Source organism: Macaca thibetana, chromosome 7 (assembly GCF_024542745.1).
Source record: "Macaca thibetana thibetana isolate TM-01 chromosome 7, ASM2454274v1, whole genome shotgun sequence".
In the NCBI taxonomy this organism is placed as follows: domain Eukaryota; kingdom Metazoa; phylum Chordata; class Mammalia; order Primates; family Cercopithecidae; genus Macaca; species Macaca thibetana.
Genome location: NC_065584.1, coordinates 137,992,938 through 138,009,788, shown reverse-complemented (window position 1 = coordinate 138,009,788; position 16,851 = coordinate 137,992,938). Strand labels below are relative to the sequence as shown.

The following is a 16,851-nucleotide window of genomic DNA, read 5'->3' as shown; positions in this document are numbered from 1 at the left end:
ATTTGTGTTCACATGGTCTGTGTGTGTATGTATGTAAGTTTCCTGGAGCACGTTGGACTGCCTGCTCTAGAAGCTGTGGGATGGGCAGGTTCTCCAGGAGATAGAATGGTTAGGGAAAAATGACATCTGATTCATTCGGCAAGTCTAGGCTCCAGATCTATCACACCTGCCATTTTGTGATTTTTTTTTTCCTTACAATTTCTGGAGTCCACTTAATAAAGAGTTAGGAAAGAAAACATGTACCCTAGTACTCCCCGCATACCCGCCTCCAGAGAGGTTAATGATGAGTAATGGGTGTCTCAAGGTCTCCAAACTGATGCTTTCAACAAAACAGCCAAAACTCTGGCTAGATCATGAGAATCCACCTTGGATAGTAATTGTCCTAACCTGTTCAAGGTAACCACATGCTGACTTTTTAAAAAGTATCTTAAGGATTATTGTCCTGGGAGCCTATTTTTGGTCCTTATGTCTTTGAGGCTGTACATTCAGTTGGAGCTATCTAATGCTTACCTCTTTTAGATTGTGTCTACACTGAGTTTCCTGTTTGGATTAGAATCTGTATAGTTCTGGGAACAGCACCAAATCACATTTTGAGGCTTTAAGTGGAAAATATCAGCTCATGATACCCTTGGGCCTAAGCTTGTGTCTACAAATAGCTTCTTTTTGTGGCAACAAATTAGTTCTGGGGTTTATTTTATTCTGCATTATTTCCGATGTCTGCCTCCCTGCCTGAATTTGCTGAGTGATGGTCAAGTCCTTCATTTATCTCATAAGTAGATCTGTCCTGGATTCATTTTGTGACCTTCCTGAGAAGTTGTTGAGCTTAGACTCGACTCAGTGTTTAAAGCTCCCCTGTAGAGGTTTACATGGAAAGGTGCTGTAGAAAGCAGAAATATCCTTTTTGTAAATGGGGCTTTAACAAAACTTTTGTATGTTACTGGGAGGAAAAAATCGGACTTACTCATAAAGAAAGCATTTGACTATTTACTTATATAAGCGTGTTGTTTTTTCACAGCTAAGGGGTGAGCAGATAATTTGCTGTGTATGCAGTGACCATTCCGTGGCTCTCCTTCACCTTGAGGGAAAGAGTTGCCTCCTGCGTGCCCGGAAGCACCTTTTTCCTGTGAGGATGATAAAATGGCACCCGGTTGAGAATTTTTTAATTGTTGGATGTGCAGATGACTCAGTCTATATTTGGGAAATTGAAACAGGTAAATTGAAATTTTACCCCTTTCATTCTTTATATATTTATGATGTACAAGCATTTGACCAGATGGAAAGTTTCAGAGAAGACGCGGTGATGACCTCACTTGCTTTAACCTTTGTTTGGGTTGCATTTAATGGCTTCAGTTAAAGGCATGTGTGCAAAATAAAACACAGCAGCCTAAGTCAGATCCTGACCAACTGATGATTAGCTGACAGGGCAGTGCACAGGAATGAGCCGGATATTTCTGGAAGCTATAAATAAAAACATAAGTTATCTACTTTAATTATTAACAAGAGAGAAATTTAGTGTCCTACTGGTCTCAAATTATCATTAAATTATGCTTTCTTCAGCATGCTCACCATCTCAGCAACATTTTGAGCTAATTGATGATCAGTAATAATGGAATATAATTAATTATAAAACTCCAAAAAGTTGAGTCAGGAAAACTGAAAACTGAGTGGCTCAATTGAACTTTTGATATCATATCATAGAGAATGTAGAGTTTGAACTTTAAAATAAAAAAAAAAAAAACTACTACATAACTAAAGATTGAGAGTAATACATTCCAGAAAATGCTGGAATATATCAAATAAGGTGAGGTAATTAATGAACGTGAGTCAGGGGAGTTCGTTTGAGAGTACATTTCACTGAATCTATAGCATGATTTTTATTGATTAATCAGTGGTGGTTTTATGTTGGGTGTTATTAACAGACTGGGATAGTTTATAATATTATAGTTTAGAGCCATACTTCACCAAAATAATTGCTATTTTCTTTGCATTTGACTGTTGTGTGTAAGTGATGATGACTAATGTACTAGTGTTTAGAGGGTGCAACCTCATACTGCCTTACATTTGTAAATTGTTTTATAGCTTTGATGGGCTTTCCTGCTCATTTTCCCCTTAGATTCTCACAACTTCTGAGGTAGGTTGGAGAAGTATTATTCACTATTTTATTGATGAGGAATTTGCAGATGTGATAAATAAATGTACAAGACTGTACAGCTAATAAGTGGTGAACCAGTTTGAGGATCTTGCTTGTTCTTTGCACAATATACACAAAATTAGGAGAGTTCTGGAAATCTTGATCTGAGCAATACAGTTAAGTATAATAGATAAAATAGGCCCTAAAGCCTGGGCTTGCCTCCAGAGCCTGTTAATAGGACCTCGGATCATATTACATTGCTTCTTTGCTTGTCAATCTCCTCATCTGTGAAATGGGATAATAATACTGCCTTCCTGTCAGGATTAAATGAGCTAATACCTACAATGCTTGTAAACAGTGCCTGCAGGCGGTTAGCCCTTAGTGATGGTTGACTATTGTTACTATCAACAAATGCAGCGAAGTCTTGACTTCTGCTTGTAAAATAAAGCCTGTAAATCACATATGCTTATTAATGTGCCCAATTGCATTTTCAATTGTGAACACTTGGTAACTAAACTTATTTTTCATGGGTGATAGAATCCAGCAAGAATAAATAAATATCTGGGCACCCCCGAGTGTTCATGGTCCCCTTTTCCCATCGGGACACCCTCAGGCTATGTAACTTTTTATTTATGTATTTTTTTGGCAGAGTGGGAAGTAAAGCAAAGCCAAACCGTTAGTACTTCCTGAGATTATATTTATTCCCATTCTGTATTTTAATTTTGTTATTTCTCTTATATACTCCCTCAAATACATAACCAAATTTTGAAGAACATTTGAAAAATAGATACAAAGAAAAACAAATAATCCTATCCTACTAATTAATAAGTGCTATTAATATTTTGATCTACTTTCTGTCAGGCATTTTTCTATGTCAATAAATAGATATTTACTGTATTTTAGTCTATATTTTATTTCAGTCACAGTCCTGGCAGGAAACTGAAGTCAACCCAGATGGGTCAAATGAAGAGACTTGAATGAAAGGACTGTTTATAGAGGGGTGGGCAGGGATTAGGGGCCAGACAAGGAACGGATGGTGAGCGCTCCCAGCACTCAGGCACTGGCAGCATCAGGAAGCTCTGGCCACCTCTAGGACTGAAGCAAAAAGAGGAGAAAACATTGTTGCTGGGACCCAGTGAGAGTTGAAGCTGAGGAGGAGTGGTCACCCCATGAAGTCATAGAAAAGAAGCAGCTCCTGCCAGAGATGCAGGACTCACATAGAGAGGGGAGGGTTGGAAGAAATTCTTCTTCTACAGTCACCTCCATTAATTTAATCCACTGAAAGTGAGAGGGGAAGGGCATTCAGTTCTAGGCATCAGCCTCCCTGTGCACAAAGAAGGAAGGACACAGAGGGTAGGAAAGGATGGAGTGGGTTGTCACATGGACAATAATCGATAGAGTTGTCATTATGGACATACTAGGCTTTAATTGAGGAATCTCCTATAGTTGGTTATTTATACTGTTTTCTATAAACAAGTTTATTTTAGAATTTCCATATCAAACAATATGCACAGGTTTAGTGCCAAAGTAACCTATAGAATATAAGTTGTTCATCTTTTGGTTATCTGTATTAATAGTTTAAAAACAATCTCAACTCATCTTAAGATGAGCTTGTAATTGGTGATGATAGTATTAGTGATTCTACCCAGACCTTCACATTTGTGATGGACCTCTTCACTTCTTAAAGCACCATCCCATTGACCACCTCCTTTGAGCCTCACAACACCCTGTGAAGGTGGCTGGTGGCCCAACTTTCTATTATCACTTTCATTTCTTTTGAATAAGTTTATGTTGTTCCTTTATTCTTGTGTCTGGTGTTGCCTTTGTTGTGTTTTGCCTTTAATCTCTGCGATTTTAATTTTGGTTACAATGTAGTGAATTATGTTTTCTTTTCCAAGTCGGATTTCAGCTGGCTAAGATGCTTCCATCATGTTTACTGTCCTTGATTTCTGTTTTATTCTCTACTTGTAAAGGTTGAATGGTCTGAGATCCGGAAGTGTTTCCATTTAAATTTTCATAAAGCTAGGGGGAAAATACCAACTAAAGCCAAAACAGGCTGAAAACAGCTATTTGAAGGTGTGGAATATACTAGCTCATGGATGTGCCTGGCACACAAATGATGAATGAATGAGTGAACTAATTAATCCAAATGCTCTTGCCTCAGTAGATTGAGTATGAATGTTCACCTTAACATTGGCCAATTGTGGCTTTTAGATCCTGCCCAATTGTAAGCAGGTTCTTAGCTTTCTGCTTCAAGTCTTCCTTAGGGATTTGGAGTTCACGGGGCATGTCTCACCTCCTGAAGTGAAGGTCTATGTATTTCATGCTCCAGTCAATTTTTCCCGGGCCTTGGCCTTTTAGTTTTGCTATTCTCTCCATAGGGTTCACACTTAGTTCCATGTGAACAGACTTATTCCTACTTTCATTTCTCCAGCACTCTGCTCCTCTAACTACGTGAAGGAGGAATAAATTGACATAAAGGTATTTATCAGATCTTTCAGCACTAGAGCAATTCCAGAGCCCACAGAGAGAAAATAGGAGGTGTTAGTGGGATAAGAGTTTTGAGGAAAGGGGACTAGAAAGAAAAGGCAGGAAAAGGGGCTTGAAGCCAAAAGTAATTAATTCTCAACTTATCAAAAGTCTGCCTTGGTGGGCGCTTGGGAAGTACGGGGTATAGCATAAGTCCCTGTACCACCTTTCCTTGGTTATAGAGGACAGGATGTGAGGCCTCTTCCATTTTTCACAAATACTTTATAACAGCCTATTCTCACTTTACTTATGAGTCTCTTTGGCAGAATACATAAGCATATTCGACAGTCATGTACCACTGTGCCTATTTTATCTTGGACTGAAAAGGGGTGTTTCTTTCTGTGATAGGTGGCATAGTGAGATGGATGACAGGGTAAATTTTGGGATCGTAGATGGGCACACTTATCTCTTGGAAGTGGCAAACAACTGAGGTAAAGAAATGTTTGTGTGACACTGAGGGCCCTCATCTTCTGGCTAAAAATGTAGTGCTGCCAGTTTAGGAGTGATGAGGGCATCTAGTTTTGCTTATTGATTTGCCGGATGTCCCACGATGTTTAGACCTGATTAGGAAAGGAAAATATTGCAGATGTCATTTTGATTAATATTTGAGCTCCCACAGTGTATTTGGCACTGACAACTCTGGGCGGCTTGGTCGCCCTCATTGCTGTGAGACACAATAGGGGTAATAATGTATTACTGATTTTATTTTCCCTAAATTACATACCAGAAATAAATCTTAGCTCTGAGCTAATTATTCTTTTAAGAATTGAATTGAAAATAATTCTGAGTACTACTCGTTTCACCGTAGTGGATTTACATAGCAGATAATTTGTCTAATGAATATCTTATGCATTATTAATGTAACTTTCTATTGAAGGTCTTCTGTTAAGTGTACAAGCTATGTTGGGAAATACGCCATATTAAGTAATTGCATTGTGTGTGTGTGGGGCGGGGACAATGAAATCTTGTTTGCTTAAAAATAATACTTTTTAAAAAAAGATGGATCAGAAACACTCTTTTTCCGTAGAGGGCTGGATAATAGATGTTTTCTGCTTTGTGGTCCATAGATCTTTGTTGCAATTACTGAACTCTCCTGTTGTAGCATAAGCGAAGCCATAGACACTACATAAAGGAGAGGGTGAGGCTGTGTTTCAATAAAATTTTACTTACAGCAACAGGCAGCAGGCTGGATTTGGCCTGCATCTATAGTTTACAGATCCCTGAGAAAGATGGTTGTTTTTTTTAAAGACATTGATTTCATAATAACTCATTCTTAAAGCAGCAGAAAACGTTTAATCCATTAGACCTCACTGTAAGCAGGACGGGCATAGTTATACCCGTTTTCCCAGTGAGGAAACGGAACACAGAGAAGTTTTGTGAGTTTGAATGTCCCCAGAGTACGTGTTGGCACAGGCACTACATTGTATGTCTCCTTCTTCCATTCTGGTGTGTCCTTCACTTATCGTGCAATAGGAACATCTCTTGCAGACGGAGGTCACCTTTTGAGACTGTCAAGCAGGGAATTAGATAAGAACAGCTTTGCAAAGGAAGGAGATGGCTGCCAGGAAACCTGCTACAAGATCTCCTAAAGGAGAGGGTCTCTGGCTGTCTTTCAGAGCTTGACTCTAAATTTACACGTAGTTCTAACGGCTCTGGTCATCTGATTTCTCAGATGACAGATTAGCCGCAGCAAATTACAAGCGGGGAGGCTGTTTGTGGCGGGCACTCTGATAGCAGAAGCGACAGCTGATGGGAAGGGAGGAGAAGCAAAAGCTATGTATCACTGCTCAGCGCTGTCTTTCTTGTGCTCATAGGAAGATATGTGCCAAAAAATAAAAATGCTGAAATTGCTCCCCCTATTCAGCAAGCTCCCACAGATCTCTGCACAGACTATGCGAAGCTGCCAGTCCACATCCCGTGACTCTGTTGGAGAACTGGGCTGGCGTCTTCCCAGGTACTGCTGGGGCTCCAGGAAGAATATTTAAAAGTATTATATCCATGGTGGATTCCGGACCTAAGGACATCTCAGAAGCAGCTTGGGGCTTGGGTTTAGGGGACTGAAGGCTTTGACCAATTAGTAGGTAGAAATCAGGGTCCAGGGGACTCTATTTTTGTTCATTTCTTCCAGTTCCTGCTCAGGTAATATGGACTGTGTAACACTGAGCAGAAAGCCTCATGACTGTAGCATGGCATGAGCACCCAGCCTCTGATTATGACATGGTTTCTGTGGGAAAATACACTCCAAGTTTTAAAACAAACATTTTTTATGCAGAGCATTGAAACAAAACCTATTCATAAGAAATTAAGGAAGTAAGGAAGAAGATTCGTTTCAGACTTACTTTCACCACGGGTGTTAAATTTTCTTTCTTTTTTGCCTTGCCAGCAGGAAGCCAAAACTTCCATCTTTTAATTTCTTTTTCTTATTAGAATTAGTAGTAGTTAGCTGGAAAATTATTCAATTCACAATACTGCGAAGTGGAGCATTTGTTCTTCCACGTTTTCAAAGTGCATAGGCTTAGAAATAACTAAATTAGAAAGTTTTTAAAAGAAAAAAGAAAAAGATAAAAGTATAAAGAAATGAGTTTTGTCAACCAATAGCTAATAGCTCATGTTTTTCAAAAATATTCAGTGTTTAATCTTGTCCTATAGATTTGAGTTTGCTTTAATAGTTTACAGTGAGGGGTATGTAGAATACGTGCAAGACACAGTTTTTCAGAATATAGCCATGTTTGCCTCAGTAGACTAGAATTGTGTAGTTAAATTCCTACTTTGCCACACCAAAATATCATACAAGTTTACTACATGGAGAAGTAATTTGCCAGTTCACAGGTTTTACTTGGTCACCTTCTTTTACGGCATACAACATCTAGTATTCCCATACATATAAAATAACACGCAATTTACACTAGTGACCAACTATACCATTCTGAGAAACAATATTGCTTGGTTTTCTCCTCAAGGTCACCACTTTGTGGATATCAGGGCAAGGTTATGTTGTGTTGACAGTCTCGTCAGCATAACCAGTATACGATTTTCATTATAGGTATGTTAAGGGTAGGTTTGGGGTATGCCGCATCCTGCAGGTAATAGTCTCTCTAGTATGTCATTTTCTCGAAGCCACATTATTTTGTTGTGGTAGATTACAGATGGAACCCTCTTGGGATGATTGGTTTTAGAAAAGAAAAATAGGATACATTAAAGTATAGGGCGGGATTTTCCTGTATCACCTTTTCCAGACCTCTTTCTTCTTTACTATAATAATTACTGATGTTATTACTCAACATATATTTTTAGTTTACTGACCATTTTTTGAATCTTTGTTTCTGTCTCCTTTGCCCTAGTTATCACAGTTCCACTGCAATTTGTGATTTTGATTCATGCAATATTGTACATGTGCACGTTTGCATGCGTATGCACATGCTTTTGTATATGAACTTTGCAGTTTAGCTACGAAATATTTACACAGTTGTCAAAATTTGATCTCTTAAGTAGGTGACAATGTCCAGAGGAGTTATGTACATGAGCCCTGGGAGTCAGCTTGCCTGGGTTTGAATTCTTGTTCTACTCTTTTTATTCTATATTAAATAAATCAAGTTTGAACTCCTCAAAACACTGTCTCTTAATGGCAGCAAGGGCTGAATAAACATTAACTATTATTTATTATAAATCCTTCATGAATTACAGTACTAGTGTGTGCTAAGGATTCATTATTACTGACTCCTTAGCTCCTTCTCTCCATTCTAGTTGTGCTCAATAATTATTTCCTGTTCTGGTGAAATGCATACCACTGTGAAGGACACTAGAAATATCGCATATGGTTTCCCTCCTTAAAGAGCTTTCAGTGTAATCAGGGAAAACTTGTACCTCTGAAGCAATTTAAAAAAATATAAAGCAACATATAAGAATGTGGCATATGGAATATACTAAAGTATCCAAATGTACCGATAAGTTTTCCTGTGGGGAGTTTTATGACTTGTTCCCATAGCACAATGCACTTCCCCTCTCATACTTACACTTCTGGGGTTAACATCTGTCTTTCTCACTAATCTGAAAACATCTTGAGGGCAAGAATTCTGCCTGTATTGTTCACTGTTCTATTTCTAGAAGCTGATATGGCACCTGACACATAGGAAGAACTCAACAAATATTTATTGAATGAAAAAATATTTAGCTTCCATGAGCACAAGTAATGCCATGTGATTAATTATTCACCTTTAATCTGTCAAACTAATACTATTGCCTAGTGTTCAAAGACAAGATTTTTCCACTATTAACATGTGCAGTCTTTGGCAAATCCCTAAATTTATCAGAGACCTAGTTTCTTCATGGTAATAATGAAGATACTTAACACACAATGTTTGCAGAAAAGATGTATGAAGTTACTGTATGTGGAATACTGGCTTTATTTTTGTTAAATATCTATCTATCTATCTGTCTGTCTATCTATCTATCTATCTATCTATCTATCTATCTATCTATCTATCATGTTTGCTGTAATAAAAAAGAAACCTGAGCAATGAAAGAAAAAAATGGATGAAGTTTACAAAACTTAAAAACTTTTGTGTATCAAAGGTCATTATTAGGAATGTGAAAAGACAATCTACAGAATGGGAAAAGTAATTTGCAAATTAAACATCTATTAATGGTCTAATACCCAGAATATAAAAGGAACTCTTATGGCACAGCAACAAAAGACAAGTCACTCAATTCTGCAAAGGACATAGGATTGGTCAAGGTGGCTCATGCCTGTAATTTCAGTGCTTTGGGAGGCTAAGGTGGGAGGATCACTTGAGTCCAGGAGTTTGAGACAAGATTGGGTATCATAGTGAGATCCATCTCTACAAAAAATTTAAAAATTTAGCCAGGCACAGTGGTATGTGCTAGTAGTCCTAGCTATTCTGGAGGTCGAGGTAGGAGGATCACTCAAGCCAGGCAGGTTGAGGCTGTAGTGAGCTGTAATTATGCCACTGTGCTTCAGCCTGGGTGGCAGAATGAGACCCTATAAAGGTTATCAACATCATTATTCTTCAGGGAAATGCAAATCAAAATTATAATGAAATTCCATTTCATATTCACTAGGGTACTTATAATTTAAAAAGTGGAAAACAAAGAATATTAGCAAAAATGGGGAAAATAGGAACCCTTGTACATTGCTGGTGGGAATATAAAATGGTACCACCACTTTTGAAAACTGTATGACATTTCCTCAAAAAGTTAAAAGTAGAATTACGAAATGACCTAGCAATTCCACTCCTAGGTATATACCTAAAGGAAATAAAAACATACCCACACAGAAACTTGTATATAAATGTTTACAGTAGAATTATTTATAATGGCCAAAGTACAGAAACAACCTAAATGTCCATCAGTGGAGGAATCTCCATAGACTAATCTCCTGTTAGTCTAACAAATCATAATATACACATACAATGAAGTGTTACTCAACCCTCAAAATGAATGAAGTACTGATTCATGCTATAACTTGGAACTTTGAAAACATGCTAAGTGAAAGAAATCAGACATATACAAAAATGCACATATTGTATGATTCTTTTTATATGAAATATCCAAAAAGGGCAAATCCATAAAAACAGAAAGCAGATTGGTGGTTGTCAGGAGATGCGGTTGTGGGAGGGTGGAGAATGGGGAGTGATTACTTAATGGTATGGGGTATTCCTTCAGGAAGATGAAAATGTTTTGAAACTAGAGAGATGGTGGTCATACAACATTGTCAATGCACTCAATGCCACTGAATTGGGTAGTTAATGTATGTTATGTCAATGTTACCTCAGTTAAAAAAAAAAAAAAAAAAACAACATACAGTAAGTATAAAGACAATTCTTAAAAGTGGTAGAATCTCAACATTTGCAGAAAATGATTGTTAAAAGTTGGTCTATTATACTTTCAATGTTTTCTTTCTTTTGTATATTAACATATGCAAAGATATGCTCATATTTATTTTCATATTGTGATTTTAAGATTTTGCTGATTTTAAAAATTAATTGATATCCTTTATAATCATATTTATTTTATTTACAAATGTTAAATCACTACTGGGAAAAAAGGGTTCATTGACATCCCCAGATTGTTGAAGGGGTTCATGGTATAAAAAAGTTAACAACTCCTGTTAGTCTAAGAGATTTTGAATTACTCGATTGGTAGCAGTACAGTGGGAAGTAATAAGTCAAAATCTGCTGTTTTATTTGTCAGGCTGTCTGTATTTGCCGTCCATATACTTTTTAACAAAAATCAGAGCATATATATATGATTGATAGATAGATAGATAGATAGATAGATCATTGATTAGGTTCCTTCTTCCTCTTTCTCTCTCTCCTGCATGATTCTTACCCGAGTAATTATAAATTAATATATCTTAATATTCACTGTATTGTGTGTGTGTGTGTGTTTAAAATCTATTTTCTATGGGGAAATAGATACATGTAAAATACATAATGTAATGTAAGAAAGAGAAAGAGCAATTTATAGTAGCCAAAGACAGTTGTTTCATAGGATTCAATTAGTATAAAAATGAAAGTAAATTTTATGTCGAGAAGATACTATCCTTATTTTTTTAAATTTTGTATTGATACATATTTATGGGGTACATGTGATATTTTCTTATCTGCTGGTATGCATAATGATCAGGTTAGGGTATTTGGGGTTTCCACCACCTTGAGTATTTATCATTTCTATGTGTTGGGAACAATCAGGTTATCCCTTCTAGCTACTATGAAATTTATAATACATTGCGGTTAACTCTAGTCACCCTATTCTGATGCCAAACATCAGAACTTATGCCTTCTAAGTATGTGTATATACCCTGATATGATTTGGCTCTGTGTCCCCACCCAAATCTCATCTCAAATTGTAATCTCCATGTGTTGAGGGAAGGGAGGGACCTGTTGGAAGGTGGTTGGATCATGGGCGCAGTTTCCCCCATACTGTTCTCATGATACTGAGGGAGTTCTCACAAGAGCTGATGATTTTAACAGTGTTTGGAAGTTGCCCCTTTACGCTTCTCTCCTACCACTGTGTAAGGCATCCCTTGTTTCCCCTTCACCTTTTGCCATAACTGTAAGTTTCCTGAGGCTTCCACAGTCATAAAGAAATGTGAGTCAATTAAACCTCTTTCTTCCATAAACTATCAGTCTCTGTTATTTCTTTATAGCAGTGTGAAAACAGACTAATACAGAGAACTGGTACAAGTAGAGTGGAGTACTGCTATAAATATAACCTGAAAATATGAAAGCAACTTTGGAACTGAATACCAAGCGGAAGTTGGAACAGTTTACAGGGCTCAGAAGAAGACAGAAGATATGTTAGGAACTGGAATAAAGGTGACTCTTGTTAGGCTTTAGCAAAGAGTCTGGCAGTATTTTGCCCGTGCCCTAGAGATATATGGAACTTTAAATTAGAGAGAGACAATTTAGGGTATCTGGTGGAAGAAACTTTTAAGCAGCAAAGCATTCAAGAGGTGACCTGGAATATTCTGCAAACGTTCAGTTTCATGCGTCCATGAAGAGATGGTGGGAAAAAAAAATCAGAGCAAATATACAGTAATAAGAAAGAGTTTGACCTTACTATGAACCAAATTAAATCAAACAACTATTACTGCATCACTGAAGAGCGGCATGTAAGTCTCACTGTATATATATTTTTTATTTCAATGTAGAGACAAGACCCAGTGGACATCTTTACATGCATGTGCATGCACAGACATGTGAGTGCATGCTCCCACCCCGCAGGCCCACCACAGTCATCATCTTTCATTCCATCTGGTGAATATGGATCTCTACTGTGGTGAAATTATGTAATTGTTAACTTGATCTTACAGTTTTACAAACTTTTCAAAGTAAAGACATTCCAAGGATGAAGTAGTAAAATGGACTGCATGGAGTGGTTTCTGATATGCTTTGTAAAATTCAGGTATCACATTGAAAGGCTGTCAACAAAATAGGCACATGTAATTTTTTTCCGCAAATGTAGAGTTTTTGTCAGTCTTTGTCAGTTACAAACATTAGAAGAATTACCTACATTTTATTACAAGATTATACTTTATATAAACATATTTCTATATTGTTTTTAGGTATCCATGACTTATTTCAAAAGTTCTACATCATTCGATTCACTTTTTTTCAAGTGACCCACACACAGGTATTTGTTTGTGTGTGTGCATTTTAATTGAGATATTATTCAACTCCACCTTTTTCTGGTTCTCCTGGCATCCTAATATACATTAGGCATATTATTGTGGTATTTGCAGGATGTCTTCAGAACATTTTGTATGCTCAGAAACAAATAGGAAAATCAATACAATCTCATTCTAATGATAAAAATAAATATTGTCTGCCCTTAAAATTACTTTCACCAATTAAGTCCCACCCTTTGCTGCCTTTATTGTTTCCTTTGGCAGTTGCTTTCTTCCTGGATTTTCCTTTAGTAAAGAAAATACTGGCTGTAATCAGGTTTAGCGATTCCTGTGGTCTGATTACACTTTTGGATTGAGTTCTGGCTGAGTAGTTTGTTATGTATCTGGTATCTGCATTTAACATTTATGGGGGCTTCACCTACAACAGTAGAAAAAGAAACATATCAGGATGACTGCTCTTTGGCTCCTCCCTTAACTAGGCCCTTTTTGCAAGCATTTTATATGACACTTGGAACGTTAGTGGATTTCACAGCTGCAACGTTCAGTGGAAATAAACCCAAAGGAGCCATCTGCCCTCCCCACGCTGCCTTTTTTCAATTCCCTAGCAACTTCCCAGTAGCCAGCTGCCACAGAAACAATTGGAAACGCAAGACTCAGTGGACTGTAATGATTGTTATTCTCTGGGAAAGTAGGTTCTCTGATTTGGCTGAGAGATAAAGGATACCGGATGCACTTGATTCGTCTGACTGTATCAATAATATCCAACTCCTACCATTTACTTACCTGTTAGGATTTTATGGGAAGGGTCTTTTGTGTTTCTAGGGATGAACCAGATGAAAACAAATTCAAAGGTCAAGTCCTTGGCTTGGCAGTGGCAAGCAGAGAATTCGACTCAGGGAATGTCAGACTTTATCTTCTGTGCTGCAAATAACGTTGCCTGCTAATCTCAGCCTTGTCAATGCATCCCAGGCATAGATTGGCCCACCACTTTCCCCAGTCCTTTTCACATTTGAGGGAAGCAGGTTCCATTCCACTTAGGCCCATGTGCTGAGAAGACAAAGGACTTGTGTCAGCCCTTGGAGCGTCTGAGTACCCAGCACTCCACTGAAGGGCACACAATGTCATCTTACAGTTCATCAGCTGAGCAGATCGCAGGTTGTTTTCGTAAATTTAGTAAATGAATTGTACTTTCTGCTAATAAAAAAATTTAGAAAATGTATGGGGTTGAGGTTCTAGGAAGATAACTAAAATAAGAAAATTTGATAAAAACAATTGACTTTAACCCACGATTTGCCCTGCAGGTTAACTTTCTTTGGTCACCACATTTTTCTTACTTCTAGAAGTATCAACCGTAAGTCAAGTTTGAAAATTACAGTTACATGTTCCTTATTAGAGGTCTTTCATTTAAAAAAAAGAACTTCTCTCCTTTTCTTACAACCATGATAGTTTTCTTAAGCTTTGTCTGTTAGCAAAGTTATCTCCCATCAATAATTGTGTAAAGAAACTTGTGCTTCTTTTAAACACTGAATTTAACAGAATTGTTAGTACATTATGATCTAATCATTGAGGACATAGACAAAACAATCAGCCAAGCTTGGGGTTGGAATTGCATGACTAAGCATACTTGTATAGATATAAATAGGAGCTAAATGCATGAGTTAATATCCTATATTGTAGGAAACTGAGCATTCTATTAACCCATCTTATCTCAGAGAATCTTTCTGGTTAGTTCTGGCCATCTCGCTACCATGGATATAGGCCTATATTTTCTTAGCCAAAATTTATAAATCTAAAAATCTCTGAAAATAAAAGTTTTTAGTGGTTCGTGGTAAAGCAACATAACCAAAATTTAAATTGTATAAGGTTATTTATTTCACTAAGTATAAGTATTCTTCCTTTTCTTGCTTTTTTTTTTTTTTGCTGCAGATATATAGCATGTTTGATTACTGTCAGCTCTGTTAGACCTTGCTCCAGTTATTATATAATATGCATATATGCATTATTTTATCTCTCCAAAATCTGAAAAATCGTGAATTCTAAATTCATATGGTCTCAAATGTTTTGGATAAGGACTTGTGGGCTTCTATTATTTTTCTCTGAGATTCTTCCTAAAGTAACTGGTGGTTTCCTACAAAATGCCATCTCTACTCTGTATCTTTGCCTCCCATTGATTTAATACAGTTTAATCTGGTCTTTGCCACACTTTTTCCATTGGAACTCTTCTTCCTATACCTCACTGCCAAGTTGAGTTGCCATGCTCTGGGTCACAGGTACTTGTCTGCAGTCACTCTGCCATCATTGTCCTTCTTTCCTCCCTCTCTCCATCCTCAGCCTCATATGACACTGCCTTCTCCTGATGGCCAATGGTCCCTCTTTCTCAGACTGCCCTACTTCTACATGGTTTCTGTATATTATTCTTTGGTTTTATTCTCAGAATTTTCTTTTTCTTTGTATTTTCTTTGGGCTATCTTATTAACACAGATGCTTTTTTATTATGATGATTGTGGTAAAATGTAAACAAAGATGTGGGATTTTTACATAACATAGAATTTACCATTTTAAACTTTTTGAAGGGTACAGTTCAGTGGCATTAAGTATACTCATATTGTTGTGCAACCATCACCACCATCCATCTCCACAACTTTTTCAACTTATTTAATGAAACTCCATACCCACTGAATGGTAATGCCCCATTTGTCCTTTTCCCCAATCCCCTGGCAACTGCTATTCTACTTTCTGTTTCTATGAATTGACCTACTCTGGATTGGGTGTTTCATATAAGTGGAATCATGCAATATTTGTTCTTTCGTGACTGGCTTATTTCACTTAGCATGATGTCTTCAAGGTTCATCCATTTTGTAGCATGTGTTAGAATTTCCTTTTTTAAGGCTGACTGATACTCCATTTTAGGTGTATACAACATTTTATTCATCCATTCATTATTTGATGGGTTGCTTCCATCTTTTGGCTGTTGTGAATAATGCTACTATGGACATGGGTATACAAATATCTATTCATGTCCTTGTTTTCAATTACTTTTGGTATATACCCAGAAGTCAACACAGGTGCTTTTGACTATGATCTATACGTTATGAGAGGTGGGGGATAGAACCTTGTGGCATAGGATAAGCAGCCACACATACTGGGGTCTTTACCAGACAGGGAGTCTGGCAAAAGGGAGGAAGAGCAAGTTGTTCTCTAATTCAGAGTTGGGTAGGACAAAGTCTGATGCCAGAAAGTCTCTGTTATGTAAGACTCCCTCTATAGTAGAGATAAAGTATATGCACCTGTATACAAAACACCTAGAGGAAGTGGCAGCAGAGATTATAAGCTACAGAAATAAGGATGATAGTGAGAAGGGATAGGGTGGAATGCTCTGGGCAAAGAAGAAGAGGAAGGAAATGGTTCTATAGAATTAAGAACCCACCGAAGACCACTGGCTATATAGGGAACCTGTGTAGCCGTTCCATGGAAGTCTTAATCGTACCTGTTTCTTAGCCCCAATACTATCAATAATGTCTAGTGATGGTCAGATTATTTGAAAGATAAACTATTGCTACATTTATTTTGTAAGCCTACAGTAAAACATAAAATTATACATTTTCAGAGGTGGCAAAATTAAAAAATAAAATGTTTTAAGGGCAGATGGGTTGGGATCTTTCTAATCTTTTACATGAACTATTGAAAAATTTCCTGATTGTCTTGCCAATGAAGGTCTTTCTTCAATTCTGTTCTCTGTATTGCCAACCAAACATTCCCTGCTTTAAATCTATCCCTAAACCTGCCAGTCCCCATGGTCTCTGGTGGAAATATAACTCCACCACATAACATTATGGCCCTTCCTGTCTTTTTAGTTAAAATACTTTCCCTAATCACCCTCCCAACCACAGGACACACTAATACCCTGTCACGTATTCTTCCTGAACCTCCATTTCTTTGCATTTTACTGGATTGTTGTAAAAATTAAATGGCACTTAAAAATACTCAATTAGTGGTAGATAATGGCAATTTTGATGATGATCATGATGATGATAATTAAAGA

The 16,851-nt window shown here is 37.3% G+C and overlaps 1 protein-coding gene across 4 annotated transcripts in view; it reads left to right on the top strand.

Annotated features, from left to right (window-relative positions):
• WDR72 (WD repeat domain 72) overlaps positions 1-16,851 on the top strand; it is a 233,094-nt gene that overhangs the window by 60,530 nt on the left and 155,713 nt on the right. For all 4 annotated transcript variants that reach the window (XR_007727439.1, XM_050797920.1, XM_050797919.1 and 1 more), the window contains exon 13: positions 1,016-1,211. Coding sequence is in view for 3 of the 4 variants with exons in the window: in XM_050797920.1 (XP_050653877.1) it covers positions 1,016-1,211 (196 nt within the window). In the remaining variant the exon portion in view is untranslated. The remainder of the gene's footprint in view (positions 1-1,015; positions 1,212-16,851) is intronic.